The 19,035-nt window shown below is 49.2% G+C and overlaps 1 protein-coding gene across 1 annotated transcript in view; it reads right to left on the bottom strand.

The window, feature by feature from the left end:
* Positions 1-717: 717 nt before the first annotated feature.
* Positions 718-19,035, bottom strand: part of LOC135912843 (pyrroline-5-carboxylate reductase 3-like) — a 45,244-nt gene continuing 26,926 nt past the window's right edge. The window contains exons 4-6 of the mRNA XM_065445390.1: positions 16,861-17,073; positions 5,798-5,890; positions 718-2,048 (exon numbers count right to left, since the gene is read on the bottom strand). Of these exons, the coding sequence (XP_065301462.1) occupies positions 1,869-2,048; positions 5,798-5,890; positions 16,861-17,073 (486 nt within the window). The 3' untranslated portion in view covers positions 718-1,868. The remainder of the gene's footprint in view (positions 2,049-5,797; positions 5,891-16,860; positions 17,074-19,035) is intronic.

Genomic DNA, 19,035 nt, shown 5'->3' with positions numbered 1-19,035 from the left:
CTGGATTCCAAGGGAAGGGAAGCGTAGCAGGGGACGGCAGAAAGTTAGGTGGGCGGATGAGATTAAGAAGTTTGCAGGGACGGCATGGCCACAATTAGTACATGACCGGGGTTGTTGGAGAAGTATAGGAGAGGCCTTTGCCCTGCAGTGGGCGTAACCAGGCTGATGATGATGATGATGATGATGATGATGATGATGATGATGATGATGTGGCCTTGGTCATGCTGCCATTGTCCTCACGCAGTCATCTCCATCGTCATCATTCTACCATCGTTACGCCGTCGCCGTTGTGCCACCGCTGTATATCGCGCTGCCATGCCGTCTACCAAAACATGTCGGCGATAATTTGTGCCGGCATCGTCAAACTACTTCATCAAGGTCAGCGGTGTACTTCGGAGTGTGTGCGTGTGTGTTTGACTTCTGCGTCTCGCGTAAGTTATTCGCTTACTTCGACAATCATCTCCGATCTTTTCTGCAACATTTTTTTTTAAAATTCTGTCCCGTTGGAATGCCGCCGCCTACGGCTGCGAATGAAACCTACGACTTTGTGCTTAGCAACCGAACGCCATAGTCAATTAGCCACTGTGGTGGGTAGCTTATTCGCGGTCGGCATCCAAGTTGTTGATTTGTGTTGCAGTCGAGTAACATAATGACGTACTGAATAATAGAGAGATGCGCGTACCGTACTTTGCATTATGAAAACAGTGACGCGTGAAGTGCATAAATCGTGTTTTTTTTATTTAAGACAAGAATACACCTACACACTCGACATAGGTCTGACCGACCTCAATATCAAATTATATGTAACCTCAGGGTGCACATAAAATGGTCTCTGATACCAAGTGGCAGCAGCGACTACATGATAGTCAGAAATGTGATAGTACGCACGCACGCAATGGCGGGTTTCGGTAATGCGCACAATAAATGCAGAAGAAATATTGCTGCAAATTTTTTAGCGCTCCAGTGAAGTGAAGAATAGCAAGATTCATTTTTCCTGCTGACATGGGTCGCGGGAACAAAGACAAAGTCCTTGCATTTTGCAGCATAAAACACTCTCATAATAGCAACAAAAACAGAAATCATGCATAATGTATAACAATAAAAACGTGTGCAGTATATGATAGATAGAAATCTGCCAAAACAACGAAATATTACGGTCTTCACCTCACTCTGGTGCATTACGTATGCATCATATTTATGCTGTATATGCATGAAAACATCTGCGAAGCGTGGGCTCTTCGGAAATTTCAATTTCTATTTGATTTATTCTTTGAAGGTTCAGAGCATGACGGCGCAAGTAATGGTTTAGCATAAATATAAACAATGGGCTGTCTATAATGATAACAAAAATCGCGGGCATGGCACAGTGGCAAACACCAACTTGCAATAAAATTTATTGTCTACCTGCACAAGCGAGGCATCTTTGATGCTTGACATTAAAACCTGGCCGTGAAAATCACTGAGAATATCCAAACTACCATGACGAAAAATTCTCACTTTGCACGCACAAAATCACTCTCCTCATGCACGCCATAATGGTCTCCTAAAGCAGGAGAAGTGACTACATCGTGCCCAAGCCTTCACTGAACGCCTAGCATCAAAAGTAAAGAATCTGTACACGTTGAAGTACCGATCAAAATAGCAAGACAAGACTTTGGAAATTGAGCTTCGTCTCGCACAAGTCTTTGTGGCCATAAACGACAAGGATCCAAAAGAAACATGCGTAGTTATACACGCGTCTGGTGATACACGCTACAGCGCTGGATAAAGTTGGCGCTTGCATCATATTCGTCGCTGCGCCTATTCCACATTCACGAGCGTGGTAAATGTACTCTCTGGCACTGGTCAGAGCCGTATGCATCGGTTGTTCAGTGGCGACCTCTGGCGGCCCTTGCGGTAGCCGCAGCGACGGCCTCTATGAGCGTTGCTCGGAAGCCAGCCTTCTCGAGCGCCCACAGACCTTCGCAAGTTGTCCCGGCCGGTGAACTCACGTCGTCTTTTAGCGAGCCTGGGTGCCGCCCTGTGGACAGCACCATCTTAGCCGCGCCCTGCAGGGAAGCAGCAAACACCGTCCGTTCTCGCTGTAGCAAGCTTAAGCAATGCATGGGAACTTTGTTTCTCTTTCACTCTCTCTGTCAACATACGCTGTTAGCCGGGACGGTGCCGCCAATGGCACTTGCTTATAGGAAAATCGCAGGCGTAACGTTAACGAACGGGAAAAGTCGCGTTCACACACACACACAAAAAAACTAAGAGCTGTTGGTACCCTAGCTAAGTTAGGATGACGAAGTGGAGATGAGCAAGGATCACCATGCCAAGGACAGATAATCGGCGGTCTGTTGTCGACAAAATGTACGTAACAATGCGAATAAAAGACGCTAGAAGAACGAAGTGGAGTCGACCAAACCAGTGTTGACAAAGTGGTTGGACGTTTCGGAATCCATGCGGAAGCCTTGTTCACTGAGCTCACTGAGTGAACAAGGAGTTCGTGAGGAAGCCGAAAGGTTCAATCCCATTGACCGCGCCACTTTGTTTTGCTCGTTTTGTTTTTAAATTGAATAGCTTTCTTTGGCGTTTTCACACGTTAGAAGACACTTCGGCACGTTGCAAACATTCCTCATTTATAGGAGTGCTTTCAGAAGAGCAACATGAGTTCGGCACTTCACAAATATGGGGTCTTACGGTTATTCCTTTTCAGCTAATTGTTAAGCATTCCTTGCAACGACGTCATGCCTAAAATTTAAAAACACCGATATGTGTACTCGATATACTGCGTCGTAGTCCGTGCCTCGTTTTCAAGCAAGTTACAATTTCCAAGCATTACATTTCAGCCTGCCATCCACTTCAAGTTATTTTCCTCAAATGGCAATTGCTACACGCAAGCAGCTGTGCCGCCATTTTGTATCCTTGTCAGCGCGTACCTGTGTTTCTTTTTCCGCATACTGTTTTAACTTTGCTACATTTAGCTTGATTTATCATCTAGTGCACGATATTTCCTCGTACATTTAAATCTTGTATTTTTCATTGCAAACTCAACCTTCCTTCTTTTATTTATACAACGTATGTTTCTGTCTGCTCAGAGTGTGTACGTTAAGACCACAAATTTACCTAGGCTGTGGTATATCTCACATTTTATAGTACATTGTATTTATACTGTTATATTGTTGCTACAGTAAGTACTGATACCCCTTGTGCTTGCGGACATTTTTTTTCTATGTGTAGTTGTACAGTGACCGTTGCATGCTGCCTATGTGAGGGCATTCGGGGACCTAGTTAAGCTTAGCAGCTTGTAGCCCTGAAGACCATGCAGATTTTCTCGATGAAAATAAAACTTTAACTTGTTTTAGTGGTCGGTACTTGGCGGTAAATGGTTGTTGGCCGGAGGTTACAACCGCAAAAAGTGCCGACGCAAAGGTCGCGCTCTCTCGCATTGCGCTGCCTGTTCGATACCCAACGCCGAACTGTCATAGCTCTCTGTGACGTATGTACGTGCTGTCAGTGCTGCCAACCTCCGAAGGCGGCTATATGCTAACTTGGTTTTAACTATTCCTGGATATCCCTAGATTGTTGCATGACGCGGTTCAGTTCTTAGCAGATCTTTTTTGTTTTTAGCGTTTGAGTGTGTTGTGGTAATAGACTGCAAATTTTATATTTATAGTTAATGTCACTCAAGCTGAAATGATGTCATAGTGCAAACTATTACGCTAACAACACAATTCCCCCTTACTTGAAGCGTTATTCAGAGAAGAAAACATCGGTATGATTATACTTTGCTCTACATGCAAAAACAAAATCGGACGATAAGGAAATGCAAGGCTGACACAAAAGCCTTACGCGAATTGTATGGGAGATGAGTGTCGGATCTCCCTTACAAAATGTAGCGGTGTGAAAACAGCGTAAAACTTCACAACGTACACCAATGTAAAAGATTAGCTATAAATTTCTCTCACACGCTGTGTACAGTGACGCACGACCACCACGCCCCTAAGCGCTTACGCGTCGTTCGCAGCGAGGCACCCAGACGCGTAATTTTTATTTTATTTTTTATTTCCTCCATGCCTCACTCAAACACGTGACCACTGGGAATTTAACCAAGGTTGTTCCGTCCATGGACGCTTCGGAGTCTATTTCAGTTCACGAGTGTAGTCGGCTACAATCAGCGCCACGACCGCCTCGTTGTGTTCTGTGCCCTAGGTAGTAGCGTTTGTCTGCATACGCCAAGATTTGCCCGTGCTGCTTTGTTTGGTGCTGCAGCATACGTTTGACTCGCCAGTGGCATGTAAATGTCTATCGGTTTGCATAGCGCAGAGAGAACGACCATAAAAAACAAGACGACACGCAGAGCTCTCGTTCCCTCCGCGCTGTCCAACCCGATGATCACGAACCAACAAGCCCAAATTTCCACTCTATATGTTCACTTAAGAGTGCGCACACAAACCAATGAGCCCAAATATAATATTTCATTAAGAGTGCGCACAAACTGTCAGCACAGCTAGAGGTAGAAACGGCGAAATCGCATGCAGCAGCAGTACTTCGTTATCAAGCCCAGAACATTCGCATCCTGTCGTTTACTTGGCACGATATGCTCGCAATCGGGCTGCCCATCTATAGTGCCGCTATAGATTTTCTGGTTAACGGCTACGTTCTCCATGGAATTCGGCAATGAAACAAGTACTACCTAAATATCATCACAACAACGAATACATGTGGTCGAGCCCACCGTAAGTTTAATGCAGCGCATACCTTTCTGGAAGCGTTCGGCTATTCGCTTACATTGACAATCATCGTTCAGGGTTTATGCGCAATTTCTTAATCTTTTTTTTTCTAACGTGCTCTCTCGCATTGCGCTGTGCGTTCGATACCCAACGCCAAACTGTCATAGCTCTTTGTGACATACGTGCTGTCAATGCTGCCAACCTCAGAAGGCCGTTTTCTGCTAACTTGGTTTTAACTATTTCCTGAATATACCTAGATTGTTGCATGACACGGTTCAGTTCTTAGCAGATTTTTTTTTAGGGTTTGAGTGTGTTATGCAAATAGACAGCAAATTTTATATTTATAGTTAATTTCACTGAAGTTGAAATGATGCCGTAGGACCTACCATACATAATCTCGTCTAATTATCAATTTCGCAAGTTTAGGTATGATATCTCGAGGTTTGCTTATACTTGGTGGTGAGATTGTTTACACGTCGCAGGGGGAAATGGGAGTTAGGATACTCCCCAAATACAAAGTTTCCCCTACATATTAACAACAATGAATGAATAGAATTTATTGATAGGAAAGACAGAGAGGTCGACCTGTGCTAATGGGCTCTAGTCTGCTACACTGCACTGGGGAAGAGGGAAGGGGAGTGAAAGTATTGGGATGGATGATGATGATAAGAGAAGTGGTGAGTGCTTATGTACATGAGACAGTTGCCTCGCTAGAGCCACTCGTCGAGCTTGGTGTCCTGCAGGAACTTCAACAATACTTTTGTTGCACGCACTGAAATTGCAGTGTCGGGCCATGGGCCGAGGATAGCTTCCTCCGACAGTAGTTGTCTGCCAACGCTGGCTAGGAAACTGTCTAACGTCCTTCGCTCCAGCATTTATGCTGGGCAGTCGCACAGTACGTGTTGCAGTGTTTCGGGCATCTGGCAGTGTACACAATCAGGGTTGTTCGATTGGCCGATGAGGTGTGCGTAGCGACGGGTGAAAGCAACGCCGAGCCGAATCCTGTGTAATACATATTAACATCTTCTAGCCCATTATATGCTCAGTCCTGTCGCCATAACGGTTTTCTGACGCATACTTACCAAGACAGTGTTGGCAGCTAGCCTGTAGGACAGATCTCTCGGCATCCCTTGTCTCACAGCACCATCGGCGAGGGCTTCAATAGTGACGAAGACCTGCAAGGAGAGAGAGAGAGAGAGAGAGGTGGAACTTTATAGATGGCTTGCACTGACGTCATGCTAGCCACGACGTTGGAGAACCAGCGCGTGAAGAGCTACATCCACAACGTCATCTGCAAGCTGTCTATTGCAGCCATAGAAAGCTGTATTTAATAGCTCTGGTTCATGCCGGGTGGTACCAGTATTTCGTGAACAAATTCGATCGACTCATTTAGTTATTGATTATAGTTGCACAATTTGTGAAGGCGCTATAGTAAAACCGGCTCGACAACGCACACATAAGAGCTGCAACATGAACAGAAAAATGTATCGCGCGAAATGCACACCATAAATTTAAAAGGACATTGTTCGTTATGCATTCTAATTCACGGCAGTATTTCCGGAGTTCCCGGAGTCTTGCAGAAATTAAGTGTTCACTTATGCGACATGCACGGAGATGCTAGCTAAATAAGTTATTCGAAACATCTCACTTCCTCGTCCATTACGTTCTTTCAAAATTTGCGGGCTACACTCAAATATATCCTAACAGTGGCCTCTGCAGTGGCGAAAAAACAGTGTCTAAGCAAAATACTCTGAAGATTATCATTCGTTGAGGATTTCGTAGTTTGGCCAGTTCTTGTTTCGTTTGAACTATATACGCAGAGTGCCAAAGGGTTTCTCGCCGTGTGTGTGTGAAGTGATTTTTAAAGAGAAATGGAAGAGATGAGTGCAATGCGGTAACTGTCTCTCACAGGAGGACACCTCAACAGCACTGCACGGGGAAGGGGCATGGGGAGAAAAAGGTGAAGGAGATAGAGAGCGGAAGTAAAAGGAAGAGAGAGACCGGAATAGTAAAAAAAAAGACAATGTAGCTAAGCGTTTGCGGGGCCTACAGCCGCGCTCTGAGGTGTGTTGCTTCGCAGAATTCCATGAATGACATGACTACACCAGCGCTGACGCGTCTCTTTATAGGTTGAGAAGAAAGCTTTCCTGTCTTGCAGTGAGTTGGTCCGAAATGTAGGGCCTCTCTGCGAATCAAACGATGGAATTTTCAGCGCCGGTCGCGAGAAGTGCCCTGCCCCATCTCGCAGGGTGTCAGGTATGGCCGGATGCCAAGGGCCCAGTGGGTGCTACGTCATCCCATTCCCCTCTCATGGTCGGGGCCCGTGGGTGCTGCGTCATCCCCACGCTACCGGAGAGGTCACTCACCCGACGCTCTCCCCAGATTCGTCGAAGAGAGGTCACTCACCCGACGCTCTCCCCGGATTCGTCGAAAAGGGGATTGACATTCCCTTCACCCGTCTCTTCGGGGCCCGTGGGTATTCTGTCATCCCCACGCTACCGGAGAGGTCACTCACCCGACGCTCTCCCCGGATTCGTCGAAGAGAGGTCACTCACCCGACGCTCTCCCCGGATTCGTCGAAGAGAGGTCACTCACCCGACGCTCTCCCCAGATTCGTCGAAGAGAGGTCACTCACCCGACGCTCTCCCCGGATTCGTCGAAAAGAGGTCACTCACCCGACGCTCTCCCCGGATTCGTCGAAGAGAGGTCACTCACCCGACGCTCTCCCCGGATTCGTCGAAGAGAGGTCACTCACCCGACGCTCTCCCCGGATTCGTCGAAAAGAGGTCACTCACCCGACGCTCTCCCCGGATTCGTCGAAGAGAGGTCACTCACCCGACACTCTCCCCGGATTCGTCGAAGAGAGGTCACTCACCCGACGCTCTCCCCGGATTCGTCGAAGAGAGGTCACTCACCCGACGCTCTCCCCGGATTCGTCGAAGAGAGGTCACTCATCCGACGCTCTCCCCAGATTCGTCGAAGAGAGGTCACTCACCCGACGCTCTCCCCGGATTCGTCGAAAAGAGGTCACTCACCCGACGCTCTCCCCGGATTCGTCGAAGAGAGGTCACTCACCCGACGCTCTCCCCGGATTCGTCGAAGAGAGGTCACTCACCCGACGCTCTCCCCAGATTCGTCGAAGAGAGGTCACTCACCCGACGCTCTCCCCGGATTCGTCGAAAAGAGGTCACTCACCCGACGCTCTCCCCGGATTCGTCGAAGAGAGGTCACTCACCCGACGCTCTCCCCGGATTCGCCGAAGAGAGGTCACTCACCCGACGCTCTCCCCAGATTCGTCGAAGAGAGGTCACTCACCCGACGCTCTACCCGGATTCGTCGAAAAGAGGATCGACTTCTCCTTCCCGTGCCTAGTATTGCAGGAGGAGGGGCCTTCTCTCTGTGCTTGTCACGTGTCATCGACGAAAGCAAGATCCCGCCCACACGATTGTAGAGAGCCTATTTAAGGGGCTCCGAAATGTACTTCACCATATACTTCATTCTCTTCTTATTTTTATGCGAAGCATATTACGAGGGCTCAACCCAGCTCCTCAGGCGCGGCGGTGACCATGAAATCACGTGACACCGTGACGTCACGACAGAGGAGAAGTGGCTTTGGCTCAACTCTTGCAAGACGGGCTGGGTGGGAATCGAACCAGGGTCTCCGGAGTGTGGGACGGAGACGCTACCACTGAGCCACGAGTACAACGCTTCAAAGCGGTACAAAAGCGCCTCTAGTGAATGCGGTGTTGCCTTAGAAACGCGCTGTTTCTAAGGCGTGCGTCTCTTGCTCAGGCGCACATTTCGTTGCCGCGCCGAACGCTGCTTTGCTCGACGCTCACCGCGTCCAATGCGGGGCGCGTAGTCGCTGCCCTGTAGCCCATTGTCTTACACCCCTTGGCGGGTCCACGGGAACGCTGTCGCGTTCCACTCTTGAAGGCGAAGAAGTAATGCATGAGTTGTTTCTTCGTCTAGCCGAACCAAATATAGCCAAGCAACAGCAGTTCACCAGGCTAAACAGTGGTTCAACAACTAAAATAAAGGCTAGTATGCTTCGCATCCTGGGCTTAACCTTACCTAAGCCACAGCCATTTTTCTTTCAACTACCTTAGAATAGAACAGTGCAAGTTTCGCACTAGCAAAACGTCGTCTCGCCCTTGCTCGGTCGCCATGATCAACCGGATGACTGCAGCTCGCCGACAACGCCACGCTACCCAATAAGTAATGTCGCTAGCAGTGGGATCGCCTACAAATGCAACAAACTGGTTGCTAACGGAGGGATCGCCCTGAGGTGCAACAAACTGTTACAGCGGTGAGATACGGAATCCTGGAGACCCCAACTTGGACGACAACTACGAGATTGTAGCCTCTTCGTCCTGGCAACAACGTTCGAAAAGAAGGTGTCTGGATCATGACTGCATATGGTGAGTGCACGGCTTTTCTTCACTGAGATATCACTTGGCTTTTACGTATTTTTTGGAAAGTACTTAGCACTGATTTTTATTTAAACCGTTGACGGAAGTTTAAGTACGTCAGGGTTGAATAGAGTGAAGGTTTAGCGGAACTAAGGGCAGCCATGAACTTGAAGGCAATAAAGAAGCCGGAATTGTTGAGCTTGGCCAAAGAGTTCGGCCTCCAAATTGCCGAATCAAAGACAAAGCCGGAGATCATTGAGGCGATCGAAGCGACCGGGGCAGACGACGAAGAATTGACGGAATGCCTCGAGAGCATTAAAGAAAAAGAAGAAGAGGTTAACGCCTAGAGGAAAAGGAAGAGCGTAAGCGCCTAGAGGAAAAAGAAGAGCGCGAGCGCGCGGCACGTGAGGCCAAAGAGTGCGACCGTGCTGCACGCGACGCACTCGAAATGAAGCGCCTAGAGATTGGGCTTCTGAAAACACAAAATAGCGAAAGACCTAGCACAGAGGCACTTGAAAGCGAGCGCAGAATGACAGACTTGATGGCACCCTACGCAGTAGGAGGGGACATAGGTCTTTTTCTGGTACAGTTTGAGCGCACGTGTGAGAAGGCTAAATTCGCAAGAAGCACGTGGCCGCAACGCTTGCTTACGTTACTGCCACGTGAGGTAGCTGATATTATCGCCCGCATGGGGAAAGAAGAAGCAGAGGACTTCGATGAAGTCAAAGCAAATCTGCTTAAAAAGTATAGATTATCAGCTGAAGCATTCAGGCGAAAGTTCCGGGAAATCGAGAAGACCAAAAGTGAGTCATATTCCGATTTTAAAGACAATGCAGTGCATTGCTCTAGAACAGTTCTACCGCCGGCTGCCAGTAAGTATCAAGCATTGGGCTCAGGATAGGCCAGGCGTAGACACTATCACGAGAGCGGCCAATCTCGCTGAGGAGTACGTAACCCGCCGTGCGTTCGAAGGCAACGAAGCTCCTAAGAAGGAGGTGACTAAATACAGAGCCGACAAGCCAGAGCGTTGGTCGACGTCGAATCAGTATAAATCAAAGGAAAGGTCAGGTTCAGTGAAAAGTAGTGACGAGAACAGCAAGGGAAGGGAGGAGTCACCCGAATAGAGGGTAGAAAGGCAAAAGAAAAGGGCTTTCGAGGCCAAGAAACCAATAGTTTGCTACAACTGCCAGCAAACGGGGCATATCTCCTTGGGATGCAAAAATCCCAAACTAGTGTTGATGTCACTGACGAGTAACGAGGAAAACCTGAAATTGCTAGAACCGTACATTCGAGACCTCGTGGTAAACGGCAAACCGTGTAGGGTGCTTCGCGACTCGGCAGCCACAATGGACGTAGTGCATCCGTCGTACGTAGAGGAAGGCCAGTCCACGGGAGAATGTGCTTGGATAAGGCAAGCCGTGGAAACCTCCAGTGTTTGTCTCCCTGTGGCCAAGATTCGTATCGAAGGACCTTTTGGAGTCCGAGACACTGAAGCTGCCGTCTCGGCACATCTCCCGCCTCAGTATCCATATTTGTTTTCTAACAAATCCGAGGATTTGCTACGACGCCGGGGAATCGGGTTTAGTGAAGGGGTAATGCAAGCCTTATCTCGTTCCAAAGTACGGGAGCTCGCGGCCAAGGCAGTGTATGAGGGTCCAGTACTGGAGGAAACAGGTTTGAAGGAGGATTCGTCCACCACTACCGAACAGAACAGCCCTATATAGGAGGATACGGAAGGTACATCAGCTAATGAAGAAGTCCGGAAAGCAGTAGACCCTGAGAGAGAGAGAGCGAAACTTTATTTTGGTTCCTTCAAGGATTTAGCGTCTCGAGGTCTCGGTCGTCTTGGGCGCCGGCGACTTGGAGCCTCTTCCGGCAGGGGTGGGCCCCTATTCCAGGGCTCCACTGAGCCTAGCTACCTCACTAGCGTGCTGCACTAAGGCTCTTTGGGCCGTGAGCTCGCAGCTGGTAAGCCGACTCTCCCATTGCTCCGCACTCGGGTTATTGTGTTGGTGGAATGATTTATTGTGTTTACATTCCCATGTGACATGGTACAGTGTGGGTGTGGCCCCGCACCATGGGCAGGTGTCTCTGTATTGTGTTGGGTACATTTTGTTTAGGATGTATAAATTTGGGAAAGAGTTTGTCTGCAATCTGCGCCAACTCGTTGCTTCCTCCTGCGTTAGAGCTTTGTGCGGTGGGGGTATTTGGCTCTCGTCCCTCTGTATAAGTTTGAGATTTCTGTGTATCCTCCCTCACAAGCGTGTGGGTGATACTCCGGGGCGCGCGACTGCTCTGCTCGGAACGTGGTCTCTCGAGCTAGGCTGTCTGCCCTTTCGTTACCCTGTATGCCTGCGTGGGCCGGAATCCAAATTAACTTGTGCGTAACGTTCCTCTCGGCGAAGTCGGCTCCGCCAAGAATTCTGAGGGCGGCTTTGCTAATTCTGCCCCTCGTGTAATTTCTGCACGCTTCCTTTGAGTCTGTTAAGATGTTTAGAGGCCTGTCTGTCCTATATCCTTCTACTGCCGCCAGCGCCACGGCAATTTCTTCGGCCTCCGCTGTGTCAGCTGCCTTTGCCATCGCACATGTGATCAGATTCCCGTCGCCGTCCACCACCACCGCCGTGGCCGTGCGCTTCCCTTCTCGCGGGTACGTGGCAGCATCCGTGTACACCGTGTTCTCCAGTAGCGCGAGTGTCTTTTCTACGTATCCGGCTCGCGCCTGCCTTCTGCTCTCGTGGAGGTTGGGGTCCATGTTCTTAGGTACTGGCCCAACGCTTATTGTTTTTCTTAAGCAGTCGGGCACGTCTGCGTATCTATCTACGTGTCCACTCGTGTCCCGTCCCAGCCTAGTCAGGAGCGCTCTCCCTGCAGGGGTGCTTTTGAGTCTAGCTTTTTGCGTTTCAAGCAGGGCTTCCGCCAGTTCGCTGAAAGTGTTGCTGAGGCCCAGTTGGAGCAGTTTTTCGTTTGAAGTGTTTTTTGGCAGATGGAGAGCCGTCTTGTATGCTTTCCTGATTATCGTGTCCGCCTGTTCCCTCTCTCCTTTGGTCATCGCGTGGTACGGTAGCGAGTAGATGACTCGGCTGACGACCAGGCTGCCGATGAGTTTGAGTGTGTCTTCCTCTTTCACGCCGTATCTTTTTTGGGAGACCCTGTTGATCATCCGGCCCACCTGCTCCGTCACTTTGCTCAGCAGGCTGATGGTGTGGCTGCATTTTCTGCTGCCCTGTAGCCACATGCCCAGGATTTTGATCATATTCTTTTCCGGGATGTTTTGACCATCAAGCGTTACTTCCAGCGTTGCTTGGGTGGGGTGTCTACCTACTCTCAGTAATTCGGATTTTTCTGTGGAACATACCAGTCCCCTCTCTCTGGTGTCTCGCGAGGCAGAATGCAGGCAAAGGTTATTGAATGTAAGCCCTGCCACATTGATTGCTGAGCAGGAAAAAGATTCCACCCTGCATAACCTAAGGCCTGACGCTAAAGAAGGTGTAGCCAAACAGAACGTGAAGTTCCTAAAGAGGGCAGGCGTCCTCTATAGAAAGTACACCAGTCGAAAGGGAATGAAATTCGACCAACTCGTGGTGCCGCATCCTTATCGTGAGCAGCTCCTGCGCCTGGTTCACGGCGGCTTTTGGACAGGTCATCTGGGCGTTCGTAAAACAAAGGACCGCTTATTGCAGGAATTTTACTGGCCCGGCTGCTTTCGAGAAGTAGAAGCATTTGTAAGAAGCTGCAACACATGTCAGCGCATAGGCAAGCCCGGAGATAAGGCTAAAGCGCCAATGAAACTTGTTCCCATTATCACGGAACCATTTCGCAGGCTCATAATAGACACCGTGGGACCACTTCCTGCAACGCAGTCTGGCTATCGACATATTCTTACTGCACTATGCCCTGTAACGAAATTTCCCGAGGCAGTGCCTCTCAAAGAGCTAAGCTCGGCGGAGATCGTCAACGCGCTTTTATCTATCTTCGCACGAGTCGCACAAATCCAGTCAGATCAAGGATCCGTCTTTACGAGCGCGCTGACCTCGACGTTTCTGGAAAGGTGCGGTATTAAAATTATCCATAGCTCAGTGTATCACCCGCAGTCCAACGTGGTATAGAAAGTCCGCTCAGTCATGAAACGGCTTTTGCGAGCCCTTTTTTATGAGTACAAAGCCGAATGGGAGAGCTGCTTGCCTGCAGCCATGTTCGCGCTTCGGACTGCACCGCACGAATAGTGATAGAGCTGTTGGACCGTCTGCACGCTTCTCAGGAATTAGCAGGGCAGGAAATGCGTAAGGCACAAAGCAAGGCTAAGCGTTACTATGACAGGACGGCTCGCACGCGACGCTTTCAAGTGGGGGAACAGGTAATGATCCTGAAATTCTCGTTAAAAAACAAACTATAGGTTCAATGGGAAGGACCGGCGAACATAATTCAGAAATTATCTGACACAAACTTCGCAATCACGGTACCGGGGAAACGAAGGACACCACAAGTGTACCATAGCAATCTACTTAAACCCTACAGGCAGAGGGAAGCCATTGTGAACATGTCCCTTAACCAACCTGAGGAAATGCCTGCCGACTTTCCAGAGTTGACAGCAATGACGGAGACAAAAGACATTGACGAGACCATTAATCTGATAATAGAACAGGCGGAGTTGAACCCCGTTCAGAGGGCCGAACTGAGGGAACTCGTGTTTGAATTTAAAGACGTATTTTCAAACACACCGGGCAGGACGACTGCGGTCGTTCACGATATCGAGCTAACCTCGTCGGACCCTGTTCGTTCGAAAGCTTATCGCGTTTCGCCTCGTCAACGTGAAGTCATGGCCGCTGAAATAAACAAGATGTTAGAGCTAGGTATAATCGAGCCAGGAGAGAGTGATTATACCTCACCTCTTGTCTTGGTTGAGGTCCCAGGAAAAGAGCCGCGGTCATGTATCGACTACCGCAGGCTCAATTTAATCACGAAGGACCAGACTTATCCAATACCGCATATCGAGGAAAGGCTTGAGAAAGTGAGCAGTGCTAATTAATTTCTACGCTCGATTTAGTTAGAGGGTATTGGCAGGTTCCGTTGACCGAGAGTGCAAGCAGGTTTGCAGCGTTTATTTCCCCGATGGGAACCTTTCGTCCGAAAGTCCTGAGTTTTGGATTAAAGAATGCGCCATATTGCTTCTCGAGCCTTGTTGACCAGGTGCTGCGAGGAATGGAGGACTTTGCACTTCTCTATCTCGATGACATAGCTATCTTTTCTTCATCATGGGCGGACCATATGCAACACCTGCGAACCGTGTTGTGTCGTCTTAACTTAACTGTTAAGGCTCCCAAATGCCAATCAGGGCGCGCCGAGGTAGCTTATCTAGGTCATGTAATAGGGCAAGGCCATCGTCGGCCTTCCGAGGTTAGACTGACCGCGATAGACAACTTCCCGCAACCACGCACCAAGCGCGACATCAGATCATTCCTTGGCTTGGCGGGTTATTACCAAAGATATATTCCGCAGTATTCCGAGATTGCAAGTCCTTTAACGGATGCTCTCAGAAAAACAGAGCCACAAACGGTAAAGTGGGATGTCGCAAAAGAAAAGGCTTTTTGTATGCTAAAGAACGCACTAACGAGTCAGCCAGTATTGAACGCGCCCGACTACTCTAAGCCATTCATTCTTCAGTGTGATGACAGTGACAGAGGTATGGGGGTGGTGTTCTGTCAAAAGAAAGATGACGAGAACGAACATCCTGTACTGTACGCCAGTAGAAAGCTTCCAGTTCGTGAGGAAGCATACAGTGCATCAGAAAAGGAATGCGCCTGCGTTGTGTGGGCGGTATAAAAGCTGGCTTGCTATATCGCTGGCTCAAGATTCACCATAGAGACTGATCATTGTCCCCTCACATGGCGGCAGTCCATGTCTACGAAAAACGGTCGTCTTTTGTGCTGGAGCTTGGCTCTTCAACAGTACACCTTCGATATTCGCTACAAGAAGGGTAAGTTTAACGGCAATGCCGACGGTTTAAGTCGTTGTCCCTAGAGTATCGAAAGCCTCATGCTCATCCGAGTTTTCATGGCATTTTTTTGTTTGTTTCAGGCATTCATATGTTTCCGAAGTGAACCCGATTGTTAGCTGATTTAATAACCACGTCCTAACGCTTTCAAGAAATGGCTGTTTTTAGTGTTAAAGGGGGGGAGGACGCGCGTAGGAAATGGGAAAGGTGTAACGGGTTTTCTTTATTTTTTTGTTAAAAGCCGGGTGTGTCTTAGGGGAGGGTGGCCTTGTGCTCGCTGCTTTGTGGTTGTGGGTCCGGTTCTGTTCTGTGGTGATTGCTTGCCCACGCAGGAGACGAAAAATGGCAAGACCATCTTCACCGGACCGGACTAGGAAGAAAGATCACAAGAGCGCCACGTGGTCGGATGACCACTCCCCGGAATCTACCTGCTACGAACGAAGGGTTCGTTATCTCTACGGAGAATCTTGAACCGAAACGCCGATCCCTCGTACAGCGGCTGCTGGCCCCTACACGTCGGGATCTTCCTCCCCCGCGGAGCGTCTGTCAGGTATGGCCGGACGCCAAAGGCCCAGTGGGTGCTACGTCATCCCCTTCCCCTCTCATGGTCGGGGCCCGTGGGTGCTGCGTCATCCCCACGCTACCGGAGAGGTCACTCACCCGACGCTCTCCCCAGATTCGTCGAAGAGAGGTCACTCACCCGACGCTCTCCCCGGATTCGTCGAAGAGAGGATCGACATCCCCTTTACCCGTCTCTTCGGGGCCCGTGGGTGCTGAGTCATCCCCACGCTACCGGAGAGGTCACTCACCCGACGCTCTCCCCGGATTCGTCGAAGAGAGGATCGACATCCCCTTCACCCGTCTCTTCACTCACCCGACGCTCTCCGGATTCGTCGAAAAGAGGATCGACATCCCCTTCACCCGTCTCTCCGGGGCCCGTGGGTGCTGAGTCATCCCCACGCTACCTGAGAGGTCACTCACCCGAAGCTCTCCCCGGATTCGTCGAAGAGAGGTCACTCACCCGACGCTCTCCCCAGATTCGTCGAAGAGAGGTCACTCACCCGACGCTCTCCCCGGATTCGTCGAAAAGAAGATCGACTTCTGCTTCCCGTGCCTGGTATTGCAGGAGGAGGGGCCTTCTCTCTGTGCTTGTCACGTGTTATCGACGAAAGCAAGATCCCACCCACACGATTGTAGGGAGCCTATTTAAGGTACTCCGAAATGTACTTCACCATATACTTCATTCGCTTCTTATTTTCTTTCAACTACCTTGGAATAAAACAGTGCAAGTTTCGCATTAGCAAAACGTCGTCTCACCCTTGCTCGGTCGCCATGATCAACCGGATGACTGCAGCTCACCGACAACGCCACGCTACCCAATAAGTAATGTCGGTGGAGCTTCGAGAGACAAGTCGCTAGCAGTGGGATCGCCTACAAATGCAACAAACTGGTTGCTAACGAAGGGATCGCCCTGAGGTGCAACAAGGGTTCTATCATCTCAACTATAGGTTTCCCTAGCTTTGCGTAGCTCGCAAGATGCAGTTATTGACCGACATATTAAATTTATCTATCCATGGGTGTCTCCGGCACCGTTCCTATATTTTGCGAGTACAATGCGTGCGGGCCGTACTGCATACGTTGTCGCGACGATGAAGAAGCAAGCACTGTCAAACGGTGGGTATCAAGGAGATAACCCTTTTTTTGCGTGTGCGTTTATCATCGTCACGTATGCACTCACGTATGCCGGTCCGCTGCCGCTGAGTCCCGTGGCGACGTCCATCAGGGACTCGGGCACCTCCTCGCAGTGGCCCACGCTGGCCAGCAGCCGGGACACGAGGCCCGCGTCGTCCGCGGTGGCCACGCCCCCGCGCGCGAACACGCTGGCCCCGTGGCGCACCAGGCACGGCGTGTTGGGCATCACGCGCACCGCGCGCGTCCCCGCCGGAAGCCTCTGCACGCGCGAGGTGGCGCGGCGACGACATTTCGCAGCTGAGCGGCAAGAATCGAGCAAGTGATTGTGCTTAATTAACTGAAATGTAGAGATGATAAGGTAAATGAAAGTGGCAGTCAACAAGACGCACAAACTTTCCGCAGGTGGGAGACGAACCCAAATCCTCCGCATTCAGACGTTGCAGAAAAAAAGAAATAAGTGATTACAATTACAATTACTTCTTTCATAAAATGTAATTTATTGCGGTTACCAATTACTTCACAACGAAACAATTTGAGCGGTTACTCAAGAGTATCCGATTACTTTAAAGTTACTTTGCTCCCTACGTTTATTGACACTGCAAAAATAATAGAACGAGATGGCCTGGCTCTTTCAATGCGTCTCTTGCCGCCCTTCACACTTTCTTTATTTTCAGTATGAATTGCTTTTCAAATTTATATTCGGTAATCTTCCCTCTTTCTCCTCTTTATTTCTTGTTTTTTTCTTTTAGGCCATCTGCAGCGACACTGAAAAGCGCGTGCGGTGTGAGTTGCTTTTTCTTCGTCCTGTGTATCTGTAGCGCTCTAAGTTTCTATAATAACTGAAAACTGGTTCGGTGTGTGCGCTGGAGGGAAGAGCAGTGTACTAACGTACGAACACATTGCTCACAGAAGTGTGGCGGTCACCGAATGCCGCGATGCTCGGGTCTGGGTTTTCTATGAAGCGCAAGCGCTTCGTTGTTGATGAGGCCAAGGGAACGCGCTCCCTTTAGGGCCAGTGAAAAAGTGAAAACTCCTACATAGGCAATCTGCTGGCAGCAGCGTCCGAAGCAACCGTCGCTTTTGAGCCACGGAAGTGCAGTTACAACTTGTCAGTCAACATCTGGTGGACCTCCACCCGACATTTAGACATAAACGACTAATTCTAACGGATGGCACCAAACTTTCACGTGCCTTCGAAAGGCGGTGAAATCTTTAATGTTTTCTATTATAAAACTGCACATTATTCAGTTCTAAGAATACTGTTCGTGTGTTACAATTGTAAAAATAGATATATACGAGTCATGTAATATCAAACAGATAGAAACGTATGCTTTTAACGACCAAGAGCTTCTGTTTATATAAGTCATACCATGAGAAGCCAACAAACAAAGACACCAAGGAAAACATAGGGAAAATTACTTGTACTTGCTAAGTGAATTAAAGAAATGATAGATTAATGGCAATGAAAGTGGATGAAAAAACTTGCCGCAGGTGGGGAACGATTCCACGTCTTCGCATTACGCGTGCGATGCTCTAACCAATTGAGCTACCGCAGCGCAGCTTCCCCATCCACTATCTCGGGTATTTATATGTTACTACTAGAAGTGATCTTGAGAGTGTTAACCAGCGCCACCACTCACAAGCCTTGGCGGCGGATGGGGAACATACTTCCTGCCGCAAGCGTCACGAGTACGTGATCTTTCTGGGTGGAAGCAACTGGTCAATAAACCCGCACATGCCACCTGAAGGCATCAACGTTGCCGGATTCGACACCCTCGTTATGTGAGAACGAGTGGTGTACTATGTATGTACCGCACCGCGGTAGCTCGATTAAAGAGCATCGCACGCGTAATGCGAACGTTGTAGGATCGTTCCCCACCTGCGGCAAGTTGCTTTTTCATCCAATTCCATTGTCATTAATTTATCGTTTCTTTAATTCACTTAGTAAGTACAAGTAATTTCCCCTACGTTTTCCTTGGTGTCTTTTGGCTTCTCATGATATGATTAATAAAAATCGGGCCCCACGGTTAGCTCCCTTTCTTCTCGTTCTGTTCATATAAGAGAAGTCATAGACTGTGATAAGCGAAGAACTGAGCAGCAGCGCTTGCCACCTATAAAGGCCCCAGATAAGCGCTTCCAGGAGGAGGGGATAGAAATTGATTATAAGAGAAAAGGCTTCGAGGTCGGACTTCCAAGAGAGGCGTGCAAACCAGCAAGCCTG

The sequence above is a fragment of the Dermacentor albipictus genome, chromosome 3, assembly GCF_038994185.2.
Source record: "Dermacentor albipictus isolate Rhodes 1998 colony chromosome 3, USDA_Dalb.pri_finalv2, whole genome shotgun sequence".
NCBI lineage: Eukaryota > Metazoa > Arthropoda > Arachnida > Ixodida > Ixodidae > Dermacentor > Dermacentor albipictus.
The sequence above is the reverse complement of the archived record's forward strand: the minus strand, read 5'-3'. Positions and strand labels throughout refer to the sequence as shown.